This window comes from Phaethon lepturus, unplaced genomic scaffold, assembly GCF_000687285.1.
Source record: "Phaethon lepturus isolate BGI_N335 unplaced genomic scaffold, ASM68728v1 scaffold14955, whole genome shotgun sequence".
Lineage (NCBI taxonomy): Eukaryota > Metazoa > Chordata > Aves > Phaethontiformes > Phaethontidae > Phaethon > Phaethon lepturus.
Window position 1 is genome coordinate 105,382 of NW_010538588.1, and position 20,365 is coordinate 125,746.

Below are 20,365 nucleotides of genomic sequence, written 5' to 3' on the forward strand. Positions count from 1 at the left end.
CTGATCTGTCTTCTCAGCTATTTCCACCTGATCTTTCTGGCAAAATGTCCTGGTTTTGGCTGGCATAAAGTTAATTTTCTTCCTAATGGCTGGTATAGTGCTGAGTTTTGGACTTAGTATGAGAATAATGTTGGTAACACACTGATGTTTCAGTTGTTGCTAAGTAGTTGTAGTGCTTATACTCGGTCAAGGACTTTTCAGCTCCCCATGCTCTGCCAGTGGGGAGGGGCACAAGAAGCTGGGAGGGGGCACGGCCGGGACAGCTGACCCAGGCTGGCCAAAGGGGTATTCCCTACCACGTAACGTCGCGCTCAGTGTATGAACTGGAGTTGGTGTGGGGTCAGGAATCGCTGCTTGGGGACAGGCTATTGAAATGTGAGTTGTCTCCAGTTCTGGAGCCAGAAGTTGGGATATTGAATAGCACTGAATTTCTTCTTGCAGAGGGAGCCGCTTTTATACCAATTCTTGGGAGCACTCACTTAACCAAAAATATTAGTGCGAGGGTCTTAGCCATTACTGAATTCTGGAAATAAAATGACCCTGCAGTCTAGAGGGAAGAGTGCTTTGGGGCACTAGAAGCAATGTTGGGTTTGGTACTCATACACCATTTGCAGTAAAATGACACTCAAGTTGCAAAGCTCCTGTCAGAAGGAGAAGGGATTTGGTGCAGCAGATCTGAGATGCAGACTTTCTGGAGATAGAGTCAATGGAGTTATGGACCTTCTCTGAGGCACTTTCAGGAGGCAAGACATCACTGAACAGTGCTGCTAGTGATGGTATGCAGGAAATTTCTTGTTCTGCATTTCTAGCTTCCCTACCATGAATAACTTGGGATAAATGAGCCTCCTGAGCAGAGCCAGGAATACATTGAGCAATAAATAATGCTCTTTATCAGCAATTTTTTATTCCAAATATTTTCACTTCTAGGTTGATTCTTTTCTTTCCTAATTGTTCTTTTCCTTCTTTCACCAGTCACTTAATTTCAGCTTCATTCCTCTGCCTCTCTTTCCACTCTTTATTCTTTTTAATTTTGTAGCCTGCCTCAGTTTTTCTTTTGTCTTTTTATTTGCCTTAAATTTTTCATAACAAATCTTCCAATTTTTACTCTATTCTTCCTGCTCCCCTTGATAATAAAAGTGGAATTAATGTGATGTTTACAAACTTTTCCAGCAATCCCCCTGCTTAAATATTTTATTTCCTCCATAATCCTCTTTGCCCCCTTTGTTTAGACTACATGCTCATCCAGTCAGGGACCATTTCTCCTCCATGTTTGTCCTACAGAGGACAGAAGGGCCCTGTTTTCAAATGCCTCCCAATGTTAAGAAAAATAACTAAACTGCCAATCATAACAGTAAGAAGTATTTAAACAAGCTGTCTACCATTCACTGTGACCTTGGTACCCTGATAAAAACAAAAGACTTCAGCCCTTAAGTGTTTAAGTCATTTTTGGAAATGTCCAAATGTCCAAAAGTTTTAAAGTATAGTCAAGTCTGTAGACAATCGCTAATTTTTGAAATGTTTTCACGGAGGTAAAATGCTAGAAGACTATACCCAATGAATATGCAACGTAAACAATTCATAGAGCATGATGTTGCAAAGATTCCCTGACCTTTTAATGCTACAGAATGGCAAAATTCAGGTCACCATACCTGCATCCCCAGCTGAATGCACAGCACTGTCGTATGCCGCTGAATTGTGCTGGAAGTCTGGCAGGTTTTGAGACCACAGCCTCACGTTCTCATCCATGGGGGTCGTAGCCTGTGCTACTGTCATGGTAGCACTTACGGCCTCTGCAGTCTTCAGTTTAGCTTGCTCCAAACGCTCTCTGGCCTCCACTACAAAATAAATAGGGGGTGAGAAATAATGAACTCTCTCAAAGATTCAAGCAAACTATAACCAGTACTTAAACTGGTGAGGCTAAGAGGATTTTACCTTCTGCAGAATGAGAATCCAACATTGCCTGGTTGGTTTTCTCTTTATTTCTACAGGGAATATTCAAAACTTCCTGTGGTTGGTGTACAGTTACATTAATTCTTAAAATTTAACAAATTCTCATTTCCATTCTAGATGGTTAGACATTTTCAAGGTCTTTGGATGGGTGTTATACAGCCAAGGAAGTTGGAACAGAGATGAAAAAATACATTGTTTTTCATCAAGTTTTTAACAGAAAATGCATGTATTTCTTGAATATTTTTCATGAAAATCATTTTTGAAAGAGAGAAACTCAAGATACTGAAGTGATTTAGTCTTTAAACCTGGCTTTTTTTTTTTTTTTTTGAGTTACCAACTACTGTATTTGTAAAACCTGTGGCATTTTGCATGTGATAGTGTCTTGGCTGTAAACCCCAGCCATTTTTACTTGAAGTTAATGAAGAAATCTTGACCATGTCAACTTTGAACACCTTCACATATACTTGCTGAATGCTCTGTGATGTCGCTTTTCTAAAATCTGTGAGGTTTTGTCAATCAAGATGATCAGTAATTAACTCCCAAATACTCTGCTTGCGAGGTGTGATGTATATGTGAATTAGATTTTGACTATCAATAGAATAGACCACAGACATGTAGATTCTGCAAGACCTGAAAAGATCAAGAGTAACGTGGGAGAGGACAATTGCAATAAGGAGGATAAAGAAGAAGAATGTTAATAATTTCAGGTGGAAAAACATATAATTTCATTATGAATGTGTTAAAGCTGGATGTTTTCTGTCTAGGTCTTGTAGTTTCAGTCAAATTCCTTTAGGCCTCCTGGGAACTGAAATCTTAACACCAACTTCATAGGCCATATGCAAAGATAAAATTTGCTCTTAAATGTATGAAGATAAAACATAAAGATGAAATTCCTCTTACAACCTGGCTCTGCTGATTGCATTTTTGTGATGGCTCTCATCAGCTGGCTTCGCAGAGCGTTCATTCTGGCAAGAGTGCCATTAACGTGCCGGCTAGTGTCTGCAATGGTTAAATCGTTACCTGTGGGGAGAAAATAGGAGGTATAGTTGAGTGGCATCAAAGTGGCATTTAAAAAAGTAAATTTTATGCTGTGGAGGTATGTTATTAAGCATCTAATACACCATAGGCCATCTACTATAGCCTCTTTTAGTATAGGGCATACTACTGCTCTGGACTTCACATAATCTAAAGGAAAAAGCAGCCTTGCAGCTCCAACCATTGTTTGCTTGCCACAGGGCTTAGCAAAATCTGGAGACCTCTCTCTCTTTGCTTTACCAGAAGTGCTCAGAATAGCTGCAACAAATATACAGGAAAAGTTTTAAGGAACTCAAAAGGTCCTGAAAAAGAGGTAATTTCTGTAATTTTAGAGCTTGCTTTCATTTTCAGTGAAAAAAGGCCAAAATGCTTTAACTTCTATCCTTCACTGGTGAAATCCAGCTTTCTGAACACTTAAACTATTGTGCAATGATTTCATTTGAACTACTTGATTGAGTATATTTACCTGCGAACAACTGTTTGCAGGATCACGTATTTAAACAGTGGTTGTATCTGAAATGGTCCATGAAATAAACTTTCAGCATCTGGCAGGATGACAACACATGAACTATTCAAACTGTGTCTGTGGCAATTTCAAGTACTTTTTGTGTGGCAATTTCAATCAATACACTATTCTGTTACAGCAGTAGTTCTGCCTTAGTGATGTGCTTTTGAAGTGTTATTTTAACGTGCTTATAAACTGACTGGGAAAGTAGAAGGGATGTATATTTACTGTCATCTGCTGTCCGTTGTAACTCCATGGCTTGGTTGAGGAGTTCGTCGCTTTTACCTTTATGGTAAATGGTCTGAGTATCAATTCCAACTGCAGCCTACAAGTATGTTCCAAAAAAGAAAGTCAGTATAATCCTTATCAAATGTTCCTCGTTATTGTGTTTAATTGTGGGCACCATAACTACAAAGTCACTGCAGTTTCGTTTGCTTTGTTAACACTTAAGATGGGCAGTTGGATTAGGAAAAAAGTCTAAAAAGCAAAATTTTCTGTAGATTACAATTAAAGTTTAGAGAAATGTATGCTTTTCCAGAAAATAACACTGAATAACAAAGATGCAGAAAGCACAGAAGTCGTCTTCATTTGTCAGCTCCAGTATGGTCAACGTGATACTCATGCTGGGTTGAGTTTGGCACTGTGACTGTTCGTTTCTCCTGTCAGCCCAGATGGGCGATGAACACTTGCGCTGCCGGCGGAGCTGCCCCGCGGTCCCCAGCAGCATGCTGGAAGCGGAGGGCTGGACTCACAATCCCACAGCTCCCTGGGGTTGGGGCTCCTGTAATCTAACCAAGTCCTCTTGCTGTCCCACTAATAAATTGCTGTTAAGTAGCATCTATATAGGTCGGAAACTATGTACATACAAAAATACATATAAAATATTTTAGAACAGCAAGACTAGAGACAAAATTATCGTCCCTGTCCCTGCACTGGTTGTGTGAGTGGGCTACTTGACCCATTTTAACTTGACTTCTATGAGACACCATGATGCTTCTGTTAGATGTCTTGACCACCTTTCTTGCCACATGGTGCTGTGTGGAGTAGGGAGTTGTCTGGACTTTCACAGAAATGCCTCAATTTGAGTGACAACACAGAGCAGCATCACCCTGTTCTTAGGGACAAATGAACCTGTTGCATCTTTTCAAATATCAGGGAACTTTAGGTTGGCAGAATAATTAACCACCTAGGATTTAACTCAGGAAATAGTAGATGAAGCAAAATGTGCAGTGATAAGTTCAGTGCTGACAGTGAAAATAAACCTTGTTTTTTCTTAGGTGTCTGAAGTCCCTGAAGCATTGCAAAGTAAAAGCTGATATTATGAAAATTACTTACATCGTTGACCCGGTTTGTTGTGTTCAGTGCCAGCAATGCAGCTTTATTAGCTTCTTCAATATAACCGACAATGTTTTCATACACATTTGAAGCATTTATGGCCCTTTGTACCAACCCATTTGTATCAACACCATACAAATTCCTATGAAAAGAGAGTAAAAGGAGGAATAAACTAGACTGAATCACAACAGTTCCAGAGGGATTAATTTTCTTAACATTCTGTGAATTCTGGCTATATAATTATGCAGTGAAATATATTTGGCCTAAGTAGTATCCTCTTCATTGTGTATGACCATTTATGTCAGTATGAGGCAGGTGAAAACTATGTGGATAGAAGGTACTTCTCAGTGGTTTAACTCTGGGAATTATGCCCTTAACATCAATGTGAGCAGCAACAAGTGACTTCTGAGCTTTTACCTTTTTTTAATCTAGATTAGATATTCCATGAATTAACAGGACAACAGCTATCAATTGTCCTTCTTTAGGGATAACTCCTGGCAATGACTGGAAGGACCTGTGTGAGCCAGTGATCAGGACAGCTGTATCACTGGACTGTTTATACTTTCCAAAAGTAGGTGGAAGAGGGGGGAGGATCAGATCAAGAACTGCCAATGATCATGAAATTTTGCAAAAAGTTAGACTTAAAAATTACAAGATAGCTTTGCTGGCATGATGGAGCTTGATTTGCATATTAGATGATAATTGGTCTTCAGGGAAGATTCTAAACAGCAGTTGGTTTAGGACTCAATCTTCAGCTGTTAGCAACTTTGGATAAATATTATTTTTTTAATATTTTGTGCTAAACAGAATTCAGGTTATATGTTAGATATAGACTCTAAATATATATAGACACACACGTGTGTGTGTTCACTTCAAAGAGTTTGCAGACTAAGGGCTTATTAAGTTTCCAGATTCAGTGTTGTTGCAAGAATTTCCTGCTGTATTCCCACAAGACAAAAGAAGAAACTCTACCAAATAAAAGCCTAACAGACTTATAAAGCAAACCCATAAAAACCAAAATGATTTGAAGACACGCTAAATTTTTTAAAGGATAAAAGTTTCACTGCAGGACAATCTTCTCAACAAATAAAAGAGTCAGCACATTTCCATCTGGGTATTTCATAATTGTTTCTGTTTGCTTTCTATTAAATACCTAATGTGTTGTACTTGGTAGTAGTTTTTAAATTATTTTGGTAAGGGATGAAGGCTAGCCATATGGGGTATTTTCTTTCAAGTGATTCTGCTGCCCCCAGGTAGCTGATCTCAGGCTGAACATATTGTTTGTTTTCTAGGCTGTCTGTAGTTTGTGTGGTGTTATAGAACAGAGTTTCGGATGTCAGCTTTATACAATTGTATAAAAGAAAACCATCTGTTATTTTTTTCTCTGTTTTAATCTCCTATCTAGGGCATACTAATATTAAGAAACAACTGGTATTTAGATAGTAGACTTGAAGAGTAGTTTTAAGTTTGTCTTCCAAAAACATATGTCCATGATGTTACTTAAGGTAGAATTTGGTGAAATATTTTATTTAGGAATTTGTTTGCAGCAGTGACTTTTCCGTGAGTAATGCCAACTGCAAATAAAGTCATATTTCAAGACCGTGACAAGTCCTTCCATACATGACAACAGCAATTTGTTTAGTGCCTATTTACAGACAGCATATTTAATGTCAGTGTGGTTCTGCTTGTCTTTTAGTTCATTCAGCTGTTCAATCAGTAGCACTTGTATGAACAGAGTCTGCTGAAGTTAAAGTTTACCGGTCCAGCTCATCAGCAAGTCTTCTTAGGTTGTGTGCATGATGCATAGCCTTTTCTACCAAATCATCATCAAACAGAGACAGATTGGCTAGTTTTTCTTGCAGTTCCTTTTTTGCTCCATCTATTTCTGCGTAGAACCCTGACACATTCTGCACAAAATACGGAAGAAGGAAGGAAGATGAAAATTATAAAAATCAAGTCTGTATTTTGATCATTATGTTTTATTTTACCCTTTATATTATCATAATGTTGTTTTATGTTATATTTGGTTTATATTTGGTTTATGTTACATTTTTATCAGCTCAAAAAGAGGAACAATCTAAAGGAGTCTGTCCCATGAATGTCAGTATGGCAAGACAAATGCAGGAAGATAAAAACCTTAAAAAGATATTAGAGAGAGATGTGTAAAGTACAAAGGAAAGACAGTTGAGAAGTGTCTTACTGCCTTTTATGTTTGCTCCAGGATGGTGCCAATGGCAAGTCTTTCAGAGTGAAGTGCTAATAGGTGAAGTAATTAAACCAGATCTTTGCAAAAATCCCCTTGTTGTGGTTCTTCTTAAATTGGGAGGTGGAACCCATAATTTAATTTTTTTTTACCTCTTCTCTGTGAAGACTGCAGGCCAGAGATTAGTTCTGGGGACTTCTAAATGGTATCTATGCAAATAAACTAAATAGTGCTGGGGTAGATGGGCTTATGCATCATCCTGTTACTGCATGGGCCCTGGCACTGATTTGGCCCTGGCCAGCTGCCACTGTCCCAAAACTGCCTCCCTGGGGAATAGCATGGGGCAGGGCCAGTGTCCCAGGGACAGTTTGGCAGTTGGTGGAGAGGGGCAGAGAGTTTAGCTGTACGGCTGTGAGCTGTGTCGCATCGTGGAAAATGGAGCCTGGCCCCTTTCTGTCTCCTTGCACAGAGACGTCCCTCATGCTAAGACTTCTTGGGTTAGTCTAATTTGTAAATCAGCCCACCTAAATACTACCTACATGTATGTATAGAAAAGGCTAAGTATGCCTTAGCCATACTTCTTCCTTATATGAGATAATTGTGGGGAAGACCAAATGGGCCTGCATTCATCTTCTCTCCAATACACAACCTTGCTGATATGTTTGAGGGTTATAAATGTGGCCTCAAAATACAACAAAAAAGGATGAAATGGAGGGAGAGAAAAAGGATGAATGAATGAGTGAAGCATGAAAACACTTATTGCTGAGGAGGGTGGAACATACTACTTCCTTCCCTGCAGTGCGAACGTCCCCTGTGTGTGAACTTATCCACAGGGGGATCCAAAATGACAAACTAAAGCAATTTCTTTTGCACAAAACACAGGGGAAAAAAAAAATCATACTGCTTGATAACTTAGGGATGGTTATAAAACAAGCTGTCTTCTTTCTGTTTTCTCAAAGTACTTTTTCAAAGAAAAATTGTTGAGTTTTGATATTTGCTTTTGTGTTTAAAACAGTGAGCAACTATGGCCAAAATGAATGTTTCTGAAAAAGCTTAGTTTGTCTTAAACTATCTCAAAATTAAAAAAAAAAAAAAAAAGCTTTGGTAAAATGGCAAATATTTTAGTTAGCAAAATCCCAGTTTTATTTGCTGCTTTTTTTTCATAGAAAGTCCAAAAACCATGGCAATGATTAAGCTTCTAAAAATTTCCTACACCACCTTGTCTCATTCAAAACGCTGGATACCGGTCTACAGTTCCAGGAAAGGACTTTTGTAAGACAATGTGTTTATATATGTTTTACACTCTTGACAGTGACTTCTTTTAACACTGATATCTGGGATCTTTAGCCTTCTCCAATGCTCACTTGCAGGCATGAGAAAAGGAGTTTAGCATATAGTGCATTCTGTTACCAGAGCATCTTTTGGCAACTGCTTATAATGAAATGATTGAGAACCCTACAGCAGATTCCTTCATTCAGCTGTGCCTACAGTAAGGTGTCCTTATAATTATTTTTCTGAGGCAGAAAAAAATTTTCATCCAGGAAAATTTATACATTTGTGGGGGAATATTCACGAGTATTTAATTGAAACAGTATAAAAAAAGAGAGATTTTTTTTTTAGTTGTCTAAACACATGACTTTTAAAAAGTTTAAAAAGTCAGGACATACCATTTAAAGAAGTCACTGAGGCACCTACCTTTATTACCTCACCTAACTCAGAGTTGACTTTTTGCGGTCCTACCAAAATAGTTGTGGCACTTAGCAGAATGCCATTCACTTCATCTAGTTGCTCTTTCATTTTCTCGTGTTGTTTCTAAAAAAAAAAATTAAATCACAATCAAACCCTAAATTTTTTCATTAATTGCTAAAATACAGTGTTACCATTTTTGTCATGTTATTAAAGTGAATTCAAAAGATGAGGTGATTAACTAAATAAATTTTAGACAAATTTGAAGTCTTAAGTTTTTCCCAGACATCTACAATAGCTGCGTATTACAATGTGACTCCTTGCATTTTCTTGTCTTTGTGAAAGAAATTAGTTTTGTTATTTATATGAATTAATTTCATTGTATATTACAGCATGAGCAATTATTGGAATGAATTGTTATTCTGTGCACTGCCAGCAGAGACAAATTAAACATGGATTTTTCATAGTGGTCTGGAGACTAGTTTTTTGCTGGAAGTTTTTTAAACATACAGTACAGAGATCTCTTTTTCTTGTCAATAGCAAAGCTAATGTGAACAATCTCTTTTGTACAGCATCTGCCTTCATTTTGAGGAATAATGAAGATCCAACTGGTTAAAAACAGTGAACAATTGCGACTACATACTTCAGGCTTTGCTTCATCAATATAAGATGAGCTGCAGCTTGGCACTGTAATTATGAAACAATGGAACAAGAGAAGAGGCTTTGTACGTAAGGATCCTAAACTGCTTGTAGAACAGCATGCCTGGTTTCTCCATCGAATTATTAAACCTTCCACATCAGCATGAACTTCTGATGCTGCAAATTTCAAGAGCTCAAAACTCAGCCACTGATGCGATGAAACCCAGAGGCTGGCCTGAATTTGCAGGATAATTCTTCAGATCACAAGATTGCTCCCTAAAACCTCTCTCCTCTGGAATCCAAATAATTTCAGCCATCAAAATGAAAACAGTTCACTTTAAATGGTCCTAAATTTCTCTCTCTCATTTTTTTTAATTGCTGAAAAAATCCGCGAAGAGAAAAATTTCAGGTGGGACATTCTGCTTTTGCATTCCTTAATGGAAGCTGAAGCAAACAGAGAGAGTCACAAAACTACTGGGAGGAGAAAAAATAGTCTTTTTATATGGCTGATGGATTAGGTACTTTTCTGGGATGAGAGACCTGAAAATTCAATTTCCTCATCAGCCAGATGGGATTTGAATCTAATACCAGCAACAGGCAAACATGCCCCCCTTCTGTGCTGTAGGGGACAGGTCTCCTCTGAGGTCTCCTCTGGAGTGATTACTTTATTCAAAATACTGAAACTGTTCATTTGAATAGAGCATAAAGGAAAACTGCTGCAGCCTATAGCCAGGCTGTTCACCCAACAAGCAGGAAGCTCAGTTTCAAGATATCTGTATTGGAGCAGTTATAGAATGGATTTGTGCTTGATGGTGCAAGGACAATCATCTGCTCTTCCTGAAAAAAATGGGGCTATTTTTTTTTTAAAGAGGACCAGAGAGAAAGTTTGGATGAGACAGTATGAACGCACTCAGCCCAGGGCACGAATGTGGTGCAGAGTCTTTATAAATAATTGTTTTAATAGAATATAATTACTTTCCTGAGCATGAAGTCCTTCCACATTATAAATCAGTACATAATAGGTAAAATAATCCCACTGCAATATTTATAGCAGCCATGCTACGTAGAATTTTAAGCTCCTTGGGTTTTGTTGTAATACATCTTCCTAGTTTAGGCATTAGTATCCATCTCTTCCTTGGCCTGCTGAGATCTGTCATTTAGTGTCACTCCATGAATAAATAATAGTACCTTGCACTTCCACAACTTGTTTCTTAGAACTGGAGAGTCAAACTCATCCTGCTGAGTGGTCCAAGAAGTTCTCTTGGTGTGATGATTCCTGAATCTAAATTGTTTGCAGTCTCCTATTTTAAGCCCTGGCAGAGATGGAGTGTTCACAGACAACAGTTATGATAAATGTACTTGCATGGTACCTCACGCCTTTGAAGATTGGCTGTGTTTTCTTTATTTATATCCTCCGTTTGTGTAACATAGTCAAGCGCCTGGTCTAATGCCTCCTCCAGGTCTGACAGCTTCACATCCTGTTCGCTGAGCTGCTCCAGCACATCAGATACTAGAGATCTGGTGTCGTTGTACTTCTCATGAAACTCTTCAACTTGCTGTAGCACTGGGAGAAAAATCAGAGGACACTGATTAATCCAAAGCTTGGATTTCTGACAAAACTTTCCTATGCAACAATTTCTGTTGCTGTTACTCAGGGGACAGTAAAACACATTTGTTACAAATTCACTTGAGATATCATATACCTAGATTTTAATTTCCCCTCCTCTTTTTAAAAAGAAAGATGCTTCTCATTTTAGTATCTCATTCTAACCCCATTAATTCCCTCTTCTCAAAGTAGCTGTTCCTAAAAGAAACTAGGTTTGGCTTTCCTTGCTCTTTGTTTTTCATTGTCGCAGGCTACTCTGGAGAAGAGAGTCCTTGTTGTCCTGGGGCTCTGACTGATGCTCACTGAGCTGTGAGAATTAAGCTGCTGCCCTTTCCCGTTTCAGCAGTTTTTCTCTTTCTGCTGGAGTTTACGGTCCCCGTGGCAGAGCTGGCAGGGAGGAAGGAAGACATTCACACGGACAATTCCAGCCCTGGCACGAATCTTCCTAAGCAGCTATCGCTGAGGTGCCGCAGTGCACAGGCACACACGGACACACAGGCATACACGTATTTTTCTGCATCAAGCACCAGCAGGGACTCGGGGCAGGCATTTGGCGGCAGCAGCATCTTCAGCACACCGGTCGGTGCTTGCCAAGTGCCTGCCGGTCCTCCCTGGGGGCTCGGCAGTCCATCCAGAGCCGCCCGGCCGACGCCAACTGCGCGTCAACGTGTGGGTGAATGGAAAACAGGCTTAAAACTCACACTCTTCCGCTGCATTTTCCTCCTCATCTGCAAGTTGCCTCTGGTTAGTGAAAGGCTTACGGCGTTTGATCTCCTTCAGCATTTCCTCAGCCACACTCAGCTTCTGGGCAATTTCTTCAGGGCTCAGCTCTTGCTGAATTGCATAGTATTGCATCTTGCTGCTGATTTCTGTGGGAAAAGGGAACAGATGGTCAATCCAGTATGGCTACAGAGAAGTAAATACTGTGGAATACTTTTACTTTTGTGAGTCCAGATCATGCTGATGGCAAAAGAAATTTTTCATGATCTTCCAACTCTATAGATTACTATTATGTTTAATCCAGTCTTAAATTTAAAACTGTAAATAAATCACATTTTCTGGCATATGTGGGGGGTCTCATCAGAAGAGGATGAGATTAAGCAGGCACGGGTGGTGTGCGTTATTTGGCTTGGCAGTTCTTATAGGCTGGGATCATCATTTTATTCCAAGTTCTGTGGCATATAGCAGGCTGGGGCTTTCGTCCAGGATCGTGGTTTTTAAGTGCTGCTGCAAAAATGTTATGTTTATTAAATAACACCACTGACAAGGAGACCGAAGTAACCTCTTTTTCCATCTGAAGAAGTTTGAGGCACCCTAAAGAGGTAACATATGACTTCTGGCCTGATACTGCCTAGCTGTATCTCTAGCTTTGGAGATAGATAATATTTCAAGGTTTTGGTCTCAGTTCAAAAAACACTGTTGGATCCCTGCAGCTGAAATCGAGTTTATCCATCCCCGGTGTAGGCATTGCAGAGTTTACCCACTTCTCACTCTCTGGCTTCAGATACCAACGACCTCCTCTTTTATGCCCTATGGTGTGAGTAGCTTTGGTTTGCATTCATCACTACTTTTGTGGATAACCAGAGCTGGCAAAGCCAGCACTATGCATCTGCAAGATTTTTATAACAAATAGACGTATTAAGTCTGGCACAACTGATTCTTTTGCAGAGTGTCTTTGTATGCAGTTGTACAGCCGGCTCCTCAGCTCATTAGGGAAGCTTTAAGGACTCATACTGAGCAGTAACCTATCATGACTAGTGGCTCCATGGATTTCTTTTTCCTTCTCATGCTGGCACATGCATGTGTGTGTGTGCGCAGATACACCTCCCCTTCAGTAAGAGTGGCTTGCCTTCTACAGGGGTGATGCCCCTGTAGAAGAATAGTTTTGAGCATAGTGGAAATAATTTTCACCAACTTGTCTCCAACTACTTTCTGGGTGAACAGGCACTCTCTTCTAATTCACAGCCATGGGTGTTGCTTTTTCTGTGATAGCTCAACCTGACTGTGCTCTTTGTGTGCCAAACTAGAACATGTCTGCCTTCTGTGGTTCCTGTCCTGCCCCAAACCAATTAATAATACAAAAGGATGATCCACAGAGGTCAACCAGTGATTGCTAGTGACATACAACAAAGCTCGTGCTGTCACTTTTGCTCAATAATTGTAGAAATAAAATGTGATGGATGGCCAGACAGTCAAAGGTGATTCAGCATCACAGATGTAAGAAGGTAGTACAAATCTAACATCCTATGAGTATGGTCTCAGCCTGCCTCTTTTTTATAATGGGATATGTTAACTTAACTATGTTTGTTGAAATAAAGTAATGGTTGAAGCACCCATGGAGATAAGGATAAGCAAAGATAACAGTTGATATGTAACTGTTCTTCCTTATACAAGTTGCCATAGAGCTTGCAACAATTGCTCTGGTACAGAACTACTTAGGTCTGTTAATCAAGTATTTCTACTGAAGAAGGGCTGTTTAACCTCAACTGCCCATCAGCCTTTCTATTCTGGTGCCACAGTTTTGTATACTGTTGGCTCTGCCAAAGACTGGGGGAAATCAGTGTGCTCTACAGCAGGATGGAGGCTTTCATGGTGCAGGTGTACAGGGGCAGGGATGCTTCTGAGTACATTCACTTGGGGTTTTACTCCTTTCTGTAGGTACTGAAGAAGAGGCTGCAATTGGTTTAATCTCAGTTTTATATATCAGCATGATAATGATATGTCATAGATATTCCAGACAAAGATGATCATCTTTGACCAGGAAACCTTTTTTAAGTGCAGTTGTGCTTGGGAATGTGTTCACTGTTGTCACTTATACTTTGATATATAGAAGAGTAAAAATTCTTGAAGATGCAAGTGGTTTTGCAGGCTCTAAATTAAAAAAAAAATTCATCCGGGAAGGTGTAAAATATAAACATTTACAATCAGAAGAGAAATTATGTTTTGAAATTTACTAGTTCTAGAGATGCTTTTATTGCTCTAGCATGATGGCCAAGGACAGACTTTGTAACTGCATCCTCTCACATCATATGGACAGATGAGCAGGACACTGAGACAGTAGGTGACAGTTTCTCCCAACATTTTAACATGAAAGAGCTCTTGGTTTCACTCTTTTCCTAATTTTGGGAGATCTTAATCATCATGTTTACCTCTAGTACTGTGAAACAGCATCAATAACCATTTCAGACAGTCTGCAGTAGCCATGCAGTTTACAATTCTGCCTTTCACTTTTACTACAGGCAATGTTTTCTTTGTGGAAAAAGAAGGCAATGAGAATGCAGTTTTCCAATTCTGCTTCTGTATTTCAGAAAAAAAAAAAAAAAAGAAAAAGAACAAGAGGGCAACAGCTAGTCTGTAATGTCCTGTAGATATGTCTGGACCCAAACTCAATTGGAAATTCTGGTCAGATGAAGCAATAAGCAACTTGAAAAGAAAATCACTACCGCCTCCCACACTGAGCTTGAGGAAGCAGTAAAATCAACAAATTATTTACTATTCATCACCCTTTTCTTTTTAGAAGCATCTGCATGAAGTTATATGAACCAGCACAATCCTACTCAGCAACAGTTTCCTAAAAGGCAAAACCTGGATTTAAAGTAACACTCACTGGTGTGATCACCAGAGTTAGTCAGACACAACTGGCTGCAATGGGTTCAAAAGGGAAAGCACAATTTAAAAAAAATCTGTCTAGCTATTCATATGGCCTCCATTACTCATCAGCAGGATAGGAAAAGTGCATTTGCATGAATCTGCTGACAAGTAAGACACAGAATACTCTCATCTCCCATCCTGAGCTTGTGTTTGTGGCTCCATCCAGCCCCAATCTGATACTGACTTGTTTTTTTACAAAGGTATATAAATACCTTGAGCAGCTATTCAAACAAACAAAGGCTACAGGCTGAATTAGCTTGAAGTATTTCATGTTCTTAGAGGTCTTTTCCAACCTTAATGATTCTATGACTCTGTGATTCTATGTAAACTTATTTACTATTATTCTGCCCTGTTAAAGAGAGGAAAAAGAAAGAGAGGCTCTTGTTCTGGGCATCAGACCACGTTAGCCTGTGGTATCAGTTGTCTTTTAAGAGAGACAAGTTTTTGTTACGGCATTGCGGGCTGCAAAAGCCTTATGTGTGGGTTGCTATGCAAGAGTGCCCAGGTGCTATCATTTTTTTTTCTGGAGGTTTAATTAATACATGCTTGACACTGAGCTGAACCAGAAAGAAATCTATTTACCTTGAATGTTATCCCGCATATTACTGAGCTGCTGCACAAGCTGAGTGGCACGGTTGTTGGTCTCCATGGTTTCCTTCTGTACCAGGAGGCCTTTGCTGGATGCTTCATTGCCCTATGAATAAACCATGTGAGCCAGACATTAGATTTCTTTTCAGATCCATATGGATATGTGAGGATGAGCGGTGTAAACACATATTTTGCTTTCTCCTGATGAGCATGTGAAAGTCCATTTATCATATAAAGTGGTATTTATAGAAGTGTTTGAAGTGAAGGGCTGTCTTGTCGGTATTTTCAGAATTGCAGAGTGAGAGATTAAAATCTGTCCCATATTTATCCATCATTTGCTGCAATCAAATTGCCATAAATCATGTACAGTTGTAAAACTCCCATCTGCTGAGTCTCCTGGGCATTCAGCAGGGCTCGCTCATTTTGCTGGGTAGGGTGTTTCCTGAGTAAGCATGTAGACTGAAGAATAAGCGTCAAGCTCAAAACCATTTTTAGATCAGTGTCTCCCCCACGTGAAGTCCCCAGCTCTGCAACTTGTTAAAATTAAGGAAAAGCATGAGGATTCAAAATGCTCTGACGAGTATAGCCACAGTCCTATACTATATTACGTTGGAGGCTGTACTCTGCGTTGTGTTCCCTGACACAGACACAAGGTCATCTGGTCCCCAAACAGGCTGTATGGTGAGGTACCAGGTGAGGATGTAAGGACGAACATTTACCATGTCATCATTGTCACGCTTCCTAGAAGGCCACTGACTTTGGGAGTCCTTAGATTTAGTTTTCACTGGTATTTCCCAGGAAGGAATAATAAATATGACTGCTGTGCTGTCAGCGATTCCTGGACCGTCCGTGTGTGTGCGCACATACGAGTCCGCACCGCACGCTTGCCAGCAGTAAGGTGTTTGATTCATGGTCCCTGCTGGGGCTGCAGCAGCAAAAAATTCCCACTCTAAAATTAGTTTCTGGGTTTGGGGTGCCCTGCCACCACCTCGTAAGCCAGGAGATAACTTGGCTGTCGGTGTGCTTAACGCTGCGAGGACCGCAGAGGAGCCTGCTGCCGTCCCCCAGCCCGGCGCGGCTCGGCTGTCGCCCGCAAACGCGGCTTCTCCTCGGGGTTTGCAGAGGCACCAGGAGGTGCTTGAAGGCAGGGCCAGGGCGGTATGAAACAAATGCAAGGGTTTATAGAAAGCTTTCCATTTTAATTCTATTTATTTGGTTTTTTAGTCTTTGAAGGGCAAGCACTATGTCTTTTATTCATATTCCTTTCTTGCTATCGAGGTTTTTTGCGGATGCTCTATTGCTCAGCATCGCCACTTCATGCTTATGTTAAGAACTTGTTACTGTTTTTACTCCTTCCTTGCCAGATTTTTCTTTAACTATTGAACATTTGGGGAACTGGTGAGACAGGTTTGCTGATTGCCTTGAGATTGGTGGGAAACACAGCAGCATGAGTGAGGGGTGCTCTTAGGGATCCTCAAATTCCCACTGATGTACAGAGTCTCATCCTGAAATTTGCTAAGAGCTCAGGGAGGAAAGGCTCTCAGCTCCCCCAAATCTCTGCCAAACATTCAGGATTGAGCTACGTGCTGTTTTACTCTAAGCTCATCCCAAGCAGGCCCAGGGAGTTACAAGTCACATTCACTCTTCACATTTAGCAGGAGGATTTGCCTACAGTTGGTGCACTCATCCTGCCTTTGGGGTTTAGATCAGAATCTGCAGCAACCCCTCAGACGTGGGAACGTGCACATGAAATGCCCTGAATGGAAGGTGCAGCATCCCCCTGCAAAACCCACTCAAGGCCCTAGTACCCATTTCCCATTAAAGTGCCTCGAAAGAGCAAAAAGTTCAATATATTTGAATACATTCAGAGTTATTACTGTGGTCTTCCTTCCACAGTGACAGTTTACAATTCTGTTTATTTCCCTGCCTTTACAAGCAATCACAAGTGTTTGTGTGGAACAAGCATTAGAAATAACCAGGGAGCAAAGACCAGAGGAAATGCTGAATTTCTTGGTTCAGGAACAGTCAAACTGTGGAATGAGCTAAGAAATCCCCAGGCAGTACTGAAGATGACAGAAACGTTATTGACCAAATTCACTAAATATTCCCAGAAAACCTAATTCCTTAATCATCCTGCCTACCAGCTGCGTAGAGGGACAGCAAGGCGTGTGAGCACTGCTGGATTTTCACAGGGACGGTGGGGGGGGTGTGAGACCTGATTTAATCAAACCTCTCTTTGGACACAGGCATAGTCTGTGTAATTCTGCAGTGCCCTTTCTGCTAATTAAGTGCTGATTAAAAACACCCAAACCTGAGTTTTCTTTTCCACTTCTCTGTACAGTCCTTTCTCCTCTTCTTTAGTGGTTTTTTTCCTCCTACTTGCTTCTGCATTTGAGTTTTAGTCTGAGGTGTTATTTTAATTTGTCTTGTGGAAGAATTGGTAAGTGAATGTAAGGTCTGACATTTTGCAATAAGCATGAAATATCCTCTAGTTCTACTGCAGCTGTGGTTATCTCTGAGAATAGCAGAGAGTGATGCATCTCACCAATATATATCTCTTAGCAACAGAAAGGTGTTTAATAGTATCTCTTTAAAATAAAGGAGAAACAATTTTGAACCCTATTTCTTCTCTTAACATATATCATAGCAGTATTCTTCTAGGGTGCAATGAAAGCATTATGTGAGCTGAGAGCAGATAACCTTAATTTTATAGCCCGGCAACTGAATGTGAATGCAACATTTACGATTAGAATTGTGTTAAAGCATATCTTGAGTGCTGATCAGGCTCCCATCTCAGTGGGTACATGAAAAACCTTTTAAACTGGCAGTTTTGTAACATATTTTGAACTGTCTAATCTGGGCTAGTTTAATTTTATGAGAGCATACATGTAAAATAGATATAGTACAAATACTTGCAAAGTCAATCTGAATTAGTTGGTTACTTAATTTAATTAGAAATCAAAATGCGAAATAGAAATGCAGCGTGTCTATCACAGATCAAACATGTGTAGGAGGGTAGGTGGGCACTCAGATCCTGAGGGGAGGCTTTTTGTGATCGGTGACAAACCTCTGACCACATTCAACAGACTTTGGCCCTACATCCTTCCTTTTCCGGGAAGAAGACTTGATAGGTCATTTATGCATTTAATTCAGAGCTGAAGTAAAGTAGAAAGTTTAGAAATAGAAAATAGAAATAGAGTTCTCCCAACTATCTTTCAGGGCACTCCCACTCTTGCTGAGTGAACCTAGAGGTTCAGACTAGATGTTAGGAAGCATTTCTTTACCGAGAGGGTGGTCAAACACTGGAATGGGCTTCATAGAGAGGTGGTTGATGCCCCATGTCTGTCAGTGTTTAAGAAGCATTTGGACAATGCCCTTAATAACATGCTTTAACTTTTGGTCAGACCTGAAGTGGTCAGGCAGTTGGACTAGCTGATCGTTGCAGGTCTCTTCCAATTGGACCTATTCTGTACTAACCTCTTAGGCCAGCATGCAAATATGACGAGCCACAAACCCGCAGAGCTCTGGCAGGGGGCTGTAAACAAACCTGTTCATCAAGTGTCGCTGCCTCTCTCAGGAGATCATTCATTTCGTCTGCAGCATCATCAACCTGCATGGTCCAAAGCGCAGCATGGTTCTTTTTTTTGGACATTGCTGCCTGTGTGTGGGGGGGAAAAAGTCAGTGCAGCGGAAAGCAAATTTTTTCTCTTGTGAGGGCAGGGATCGAAATTTATAGGAACGGAGTGGAAATTTATAGCTTAAAATTACATTAAAAAATAGAATGTCATCCACATTTGTACCTGGAGATGGGTGGTAGTGAGGTTCAAGTCATTCAAGCGCTTTTGAGCTGCAACACCTGTAGAAATGCTCAGTAAAGTCGATTTGCTTTCATCGATAGCCAGAACCGCTAATCGGATGTCATCTGTCAAATCCCAAATACATTTATCACAGCCTGATAAGAAAATAAGACAGTGTCATTTTTCTTTAGTGTTTGTGTCAGTTAACAGCAAATATCTTAAATTCACATTATAATGCTCTTGCCCCATGGTGTTCTCTCTCCTTGTCCTTGATGGATCTTGATGGATACCCATTTTTCTTTCGCTTTCACCCGCCCGCTTTCAGGGTCCCGCAGTACAGTCATGCTGCTTCCAGCTGAGCAGCACCAGATGGGACTGCTCTGAGAGGCTGCCAAAGCGGCTCCGTAGTCAGCAGGGAGAGAGAGTGAGAGGTATTTCCTGGCTATTCCCTGGAGGCTCTTCATGTTTGTGGCCCGAAGAACAACAGATGGGGGTCAAAAAAACAACTTCATTTTGTCAGAACCCAAAACTCTGTATTTAAAATTTGATGGTATGAGAAGTAAGGATGTCCAGCAGATGGGCTCTTGGCTGCCTATATGATTAGGAAGGCAACTTCTAAAACCACAATTGTAACATCTTTGGATTATGCTTGTGTGGAACTATGTCCTTGTCACACCTTGTTTTTAGTGACATTGGTGCCACCAATAAATGCAAGAGACTTAGGTGGATGTGAAACACAGATTCCTACAGAAACTTTTGCTTGATATTGTATAGTCTGTATTCTTGATGGAAGCAGCTCCCAAATGTTCTCTTTCTGGTTGCACTTCCAGGCACCTGACCCCTCTTCTTGGGAGTCAGTATAGGAACCCATGTGTGCTACACGGTCTGCATTATACCACAGGCGTAATTATACTAACATTTAAAAAAATATCCATGGTTACCAATAGTTACAACATAGTGCTTCTGGAAACTCCTCAGGCTTCCTACCGTTAGAATAGGGGAGATGGTAGTGGAAAAGCAACTGACTGATGGATATATGTCAAACTGCCAACAGCAAGTTTATATTAGATGTACAACTAGAAAACCAGTAATTACATGCAAGGTAAAGTTGTGATGGCAGTTTTTAGGGCCGTAATACCATTTTGCAGGCACTGTGTCTCAAAGTCAGTAGAAGTGGCTTTGGTGATACTTCCCTACTGCTCCGCAGTTTGTAAGCAAGTTTGCAGCTGACACCAAGATGAGTCGTGTGGTTGACATGCCTGAGGGACAGGATGCCATCCAGAAGTGCCTGGACAAGCTCCAGGAATGGGCCCTTGTGAACTTCATGAGGTTCAACAAGGCCAAGTGCAGGGTCCTGCACCTGGGTTGAG

General features: G+C 40.4%; 1 protein-coding gene across 1 annotated transcript in view; it reads right to left on the reverse strand.

The window, feature by feature from the left end:
* The window catches only part of LAMA4 (laminin, alpha 4), a gene marked incomplete at its 5' end in the record, with an annotated part of 61,378 nt that overhangs the window by 33,146 nt on the left and 7,867 nt on the right, over positions 1-20,365 (reverse strand). Inside the window, 11 exons of the mRNA XM_010286876.1 lie at positions 1,650-1,835; positions 2,854-2,970; positions 3,719-3,815; positions 4,826-4,967; positions 6,584-6,732; positions 8,724-8,840; positions 10,724-10,917; positions 11,661-11,828; positions 15,193-15,304; positions 18,746-18,856; positions 18,999-19,150. Coding sequence (XP_010285178.1) covers positions 1,650-1,835; positions 2,854-2,970; positions 3,719-3,815; positions 4,826-4,967; positions 6,584-6,732; positions 8,724-8,840; positions 10,724-10,917; positions 11,661-11,828; positions 15,193-15,304; positions 18,746-18,856; positions 18,999-19,150 — 1,545 coding nt within the window. The remainder of the gene's footprint in view (positions 1-1,649; positions 1,836-2,853; positions 2,971-3,718; positions 3,816-4,825; positions 4,968-6,583; positions 6,733-8,723; positions 8,841-10,723; positions 10,918-11,660; positions 11,829-15,192; positions 15,305-18,745; positions 18,857-18,998; positions 19,151-20,365) is intronic.